At 39.3% G+C, this 5,923-nt stretch overlaps 1 protein-coding gene across 2 annotated transcripts; it reads left to right on the forward strand.

The window, feature by feature from the left end:
• Positions 1-644: 644 nt before the first annotated feature.
• LOC109971498 (structural maintenance of chromosomes flexible hinge domain-containing protein 1-like) lies at positions 645-2,154 on the forward strand. 2 transcript variants are annotated; one of them, XM_020619788.1, is made up of 5 exons: positions 645-770; positions 1,225-1,295; positions 1,391-1,457; positions 1,650-1,808; positions 1,908-2,154. In XM_020619788.1, the coding sequence occupies exons 2-5, from the start codon at positions 1,257-1,259 to the stop codon at positions 2,000-2,002; spliced, it is 360 nt and encodes a 119-aa protein (XP_020475444.1). In that variant the 5' UTR covers positions 645-770; positions 1,225-1,256; the 3' UTR covers positions 2,003-2,154. The 2 variants fall into 2 exon arrangements, with proteins under 2 accessions (XP_020475444.1, XP_020475443.1); XM_020619787.1 differs by having other exon boundaries at positions 646-770; positions 1,391-1,559.
• Positions 2,155-5,923: the final 3,769 nt, after the last annotated feature.

Consider the following 5,923-nt stretch of genomic DNA (forward strand, 5'->3'; position numbering starts at 1 on the left):
AAATAATCCACTACTGAATGAATAGGAAATGGATCAGAAATAGATTAATTGTTCACATCATTTTTGAAGCAAAAGTGCCAAACGTGTTTGTTCCTGCTCTGATTTTCTCTGTTTTTTACCACAGTAATTTAAATGTCCAATAAAACTAGATGTGGGCTGTTGGGTGGACAAAACGAGATATCTGAAGATGTCACCTTGTTCTCTGGGAATGTGATGTCCTTTGACATTTTTTAAACTAATACCTATTTGATTAATCAAGAAAATAATATGAGGATTAATCAATAATGGTGATATTATTAGGTGCAGGCCAATGTAACTCTGGCAAAAAATAATGCAGGCTTGATGTTGACTGTGGCGAATCACAAGCAAGTTCAATGAGTCTGTGGATTAATTTTCAAAACATGCAGAAGTTGATGGTTGTCAATGACTGCATGGAACGGTAGGAAAAACACACCTACACATGAACTTTGTCATGAATTTGAAAAAAATCAGCAAAAATGTAAACTATGGTGTGCATGCTATATTTTTGGTAAGGAGATCAATCTTTCTAAAACACTAGTATGGTCCTTTAAAAACAAAGACATGGTTTGATTTAGCTACTTCAGGAACAAAGTTTCAGATCATTTCTGTAGCCTCGGCTAACATTTGAATTGCTTGCAGACCGCTGCCTCACATAAGGAATGGTCGCCCGCTCTTTGATCCCCCTGGGAATCCTGTCTATGCTAGAGAGCTACTGACTTACCCTCACAACCAGGAGATCTGTAAGACCGGTGAGCTGCCTTGGATGTATTTCCCCTGCTGTGTAACATTTCCTGGTTGTTTTTCCTTGCAGATTTATAGTACAACTTCAGGGTTGTTGTGGTTTTCTAGAAACTTCCCAGGTCTCTGTGTTTACAGTTTGTTGGGGTGTTTTCTTCATGGCCCCACCACCCCTGTAGAGTTTTGGGTAAACGGTTCCACCTGGGAACCAGTGTCTCAGGGCTTGAGGGGTTCCTCAGTGGGGGTGTCGTCACAGCAGCAGAAACGGGCTCTTTCCCCACATTAAAATTACTTTGTTGTGAGTTTTCTGTAGTAACTTTGTTAAAAGTTTGTTCTGTCTATATATTCAGAGACAGTGTATGGTTAAATGTGACAGATTTATATCATTCAGTAGCTGCTAAATGTGCCAATGTTTACATTTCTTACTACAAGTCTGAAAGTGTTCTGCTGGTGCTTCTTTTGCAGTGTTTAAAAATATACTGGGTGATACTATTCTAATGGATGACCTGGTCTCAGCAAATAGCTACAGAGCAAAGGTGAGTGATGCTTGCTGCTAGAGCTGTATTAACAATAAAGTTAAAAAATAATGAACTGGTGGTTATTGTCCCTCTAAATGTGCTGTTGTTTACAGTTGGTGCAGAACCATATATCTTGCCCCACCATTCTGACCAGGCAAGGGGACAGAGTCAGTTCCAAGGGCAAGTTTGGAGGCAGACACAATAAAGCGCCACCTATTGCTGCACTTAAAGTGTTTGGTGCCCCCCTCCCTGATCATTACAATGCTCTTAAGGAACAAATAGGTTACGTCTGTCAAAGTCATATTTTGAAGCTTATTTTTGTGATGCTGTTCAAACAAATTGTGCTTTAATGTGTCCTGTTTTGCTTGACAGACCTGCTCCACGAGTATCAATCAATTCTGCAGAAGAGGAATGAGGCAAAGAAGGAGCGTGAAGATCACATAAAACTAATGAATTCTCCTGAAGAACAGGCAAAGAAACAAGACATGGAACAGAAAAAGATGCAGCTGGAGACGATTGAGAGACAGCTTGGTATGTTTTTTTGACCTGGGATTAAAGGCAGACAATAAATCTCAGGATTTTTAATCTTTAGTACTTTTGTTTTTTAATTGGTCTTTATTGTTCATCTAGAGTCTACACCAAACAGGCCAATGAAACGGGGACCTGAGGGTCCTGGAGAACCCTCTGGCATCATTACAAAAAGAGCAAAGCAGCGATCCACATAAGGAATAGATTAGTGCAACCTGAGTGCCTGAAGCCGTTTGTTTGTTTTTAACTGGATTAAATTTTTAGAATACATTTTATTTGTAGTGATGTTTTACTATATGTTTTAACACTTCGTAAATGCTTATGATAAACATATGTGTATAGCATCAAATACCTCATTTTATATGTGGATTCTTTCTTAAAAAATATATATTGTGTATGTATTTACAAAGGCTTTTTTCCTATTTCTACTCAACCTTAGTGAAATAACAGATTTAACAATATAAAACCCTAGTTGTTGGGATTGGGCAGACAAACACAGGTGTGCAGATTTTAGGCACCAGATAATGCTGACTCAGCATTCACACAACTATTAATCCACATCCACACAATTATTTGAAGGTCAATTTAATTTTATTTTCTAATTAGCGCCAGATCACAACAGAAGTCATTTAAGGCAATAACCGTCAGCTCTTACTGAAATTTCAGCCTTCCTGACATAAACAGTTTTAATCCAGTGTCTTTCATTTGTTGTTGCTGCACATCTCTAAAAGATCAACAGTGCCAAGACTGAGTTATGCATCTTTCTTTTAATGCATAACACTCAATATACTGTGAAATTGAAATTAATAATCTGTGCTGATGGTCACAAAATTACGTCTGGTTAAGGATTGCCTAAGGGGGAAATGGAAAAGGCTCGACTTTAAAGCAAGATGGTGTTCTATAATTTCAACCCATTATGTTGGTTTTGATAGGTTTGCTTCATTATGCAGAATGGTTCCAAGTTAGAGAAAATGAGGGGGAAAAATTTTAAATACAAGCTGTCATTTCACCACATGTTGAAATAATAGCAGTCTCTGAATTACTGGGGGGCGCAAGTCATAAGAAAAGGCCAGACTGCTAATGTCGTCCCTCTGCTGGGTACATCGCCATCAAGCCTATAAGGAACATTCACTGTTGTTTACCCTCAAGTTATAAACAGACAATGCAAATTTGATTTTTAACAAAAAGAAAAATCTTTGTTTTACTGTCAATATAACACGTAGAACGAAATTTTGTTTGGAGCCAAGGGCCCCAGGCCGCTGCGTGCATACGCGCCACCATCACGGGCAACTTTGGGGTTCAGTGTCTTGCCCAAAATACGACGACATGTGCAGGCACCGAGATTCAAAGCTTCAACCTTGCGGTTGGGAGGCCACTGCTCTACCCGCCGCACCACCGTCACCCCACAATAATTTAAACTAATCTCAATATAACTCACGTACTTGCATACCACCAACATTAAATTCTCGCTAACGCTAGATAAAGTAGTCTACATGAACTTGAAATTAGCCATTTAGTCACATGTTTACCTCAGAGTAACGGCATTTGCACACACACCGAACACTGCACATTCAATTCTAACTGTAAAAGATCTACAGCAGGTCAATGAGCCGTGGGCGTCCGTGACCCTGTCGCCAGGTCACCGTCTGTCCTTAAGAGCTGATGTGTGACAGCATTTAAGTTTTCCCGTTTAAAGAAATGGCACGGGCGGAAATGGAACTGACAAAACACATAACAACAAATCCTGTCGGGCTAGCTGCTGCATTAATGTTTTATTTTATTTCGTGAAAAGACTGCTACATTATATTTGTGCCCTCTGAAAATGTATGAAGTTAAAGGCCAAATGGCCTTTTCCTTCAGATTATGACATTTATGGCCCGGTTTCAATCATAATCTTGAACTGCTAATTGATCAGTTAGTCAATTGAAAGAAAATTGATTGCCAACTATTTTGACAACTTTGATAAATCCTCTGGGTCCTGCATGTAAAATGACCTGCGTCAGGCTTCTACACTAACCCCTGCCCCTCACCCTTTTTCAGGTTTCTTTAATTGTCTCTAATTGTAAACTGAATATTTTAAAGTTTCAGACAAAAGACGTTCGAGTCATTTTTAACTTTGGGAAACTGATTTTCCACTATTTTCTGACAATAAAACATTTAATCATTTGTAAAATAATTGTCAGTTACAGTCCTAATATGACCAGTTCATGTATTGATGAATCAGTGTATTCTGGAAAATGAAGCCCCTGATGACAAAACAGGATCTGTGGTGTCTGTCATCCACATGCAAATAGTGAAAAAATAAAAACACGTATAGATAGTTTTGGATGAAAAATTAAATTTATTACAAACGATGACAGAGAGCTGTTAGCAGTCAGTCAGCAGCTGTTTAGTTCTGTACAAATAACACTGTTTGATCGATTAGTTGAGCTTGCCAACTGGCAACGAGGCTGCATCTCAAACGGCACCCTACGCCCTCTGTGGTGCACTGTTCTCCATCTTTAACCTGTAATAATAAACTACTCTAAACTTGTTGTAGTGCACTGCATTCTGTGCTGCATCCTCCACAGTGCACTCCCTCCCTCCTTAGCCCCTCCACAGCGTTTCCACCTTAAACGCTGCTTAAACTACCTTCCCTCCTACGCCCTTCATTGTCCACTATGCTTGAGCTGAAACCCTTAGTAGAGCACTACTTAACATTTTAAACCATGGTGTGCCAGTTTCTCACTAAAATCTGTGCACTTTATTCCACCTTGCACCCTTCACAGTGCATTATCTTCCATCCTAAGCCCTTCTGGTACACTCTGAGTTCACAAGATGACTTGTGTTGAACACCACTGGTATTGATTTTCTTTTTTTGTCTCTTTTCTTGCATTCCCAGTCACAATATTAATGTGTTGAAAACATAAAATCATTCCTGAAAAGGGAACAAGGTGTCATCCATTCTGAGCATTATTCACCAGACTTATGCTGTGTTCATGTTATGTGGGATCCTAAAGATCCGGACTTGAGATTGTTCATATCATCAAACAGCTGAAGAGATGCTGGGTTGGTTGAGTGAGATTTAAAAATACTGTGCATGGTTAAATTTAGATACCTTGAAGAAGGACTTGTGGAGCCCATGTTTGTCTCGGATGTTGTCATAAACACTTCATATGTCGAGAAATGGAAATTGCGGTAAATCCCACATGAAATGAATGCAGCATTAAATGCATCACACACTGGCTACTTCACTTAACACTGCACCACTGCTCATCATTTGCTCACACAAGGTCCATTTAGTAGCAGTTCTGGAGCTTTTGATCAGCCACTGAATTTATTTATGGTGAGACCGTTCTGCAGAGTTGGACATGTCAGTGTTGAAAATACTGTGCTTGGTTAATAAAGCACAAAATCAGTTGAATTTGAGCCTTTAATTACCTTTAAACTGCCACTTTTCAGAAAAAGTTACACTGTTGGCAGAAAGGGAGTGTTTTCACATTACTCCAAGGTAGTTAGCTCTAGTGCTAACCTTGTAGTCACACAGATGAACAGTCTAAATTGGCTTATTTTGTTGTGCTACACGTTTTTAACAGTTTGTAATAAAGTGAAACCAAATATGTCGAGTGTACAGCTTGGAGAAAGTTAGCTGAATGAATGTTAATTTTGTGTTAATACTCAAATTTATTTTGGGGGAGGAAGGAGGGGGAGGGCGGAGATAGCTCTGGTTCGCTAAAAGGACGGGAAAAGTAGGTGCCACCATAAACACAACGATTTGTCATGGCAAAGCTGCACCAGGACACCACCTAAGTGTCCGTGGAAAAACGCACACAGGACAGTGTCACTAACACACACACATTAATATGACAGTTTCTCTCAGCTTTTTTCTATATTGAGGTGAATAACAGATTATGTTATTCTTAATTATCATAAACATCATAGTAATCTTCATCATAGTGGTGTGTGCATGGATTGTGTGTGTGTGTGTGTGTGTGTCCTCAGTCTGTTTATACACACTATTCACAGGAGGGCACGCAGACAGAGCTCAGTTCTCATTGGCTGATGGGTCTTTTCACCTCTTCTCTTCCAGGAGGCTTTTTTTTTTTTTTTTTAAACTGGTTAACATGCTAGGAAATTAT

Source organism: Monopterus albus, unplaced genomic scaffold (assembly GCF_001952655.1).
Source record: "Monopterus albus unplaced genomic scaffold, M_albus_1.0 scaffold226.1, whole genome shotgun sequence".
Taxonomy (NCBI): Eukaryota; Metazoa; Chordata; class Actinopteri; order Synbranchiformes; family Synbranchidae; genus Monopterus; species Monopterus albus.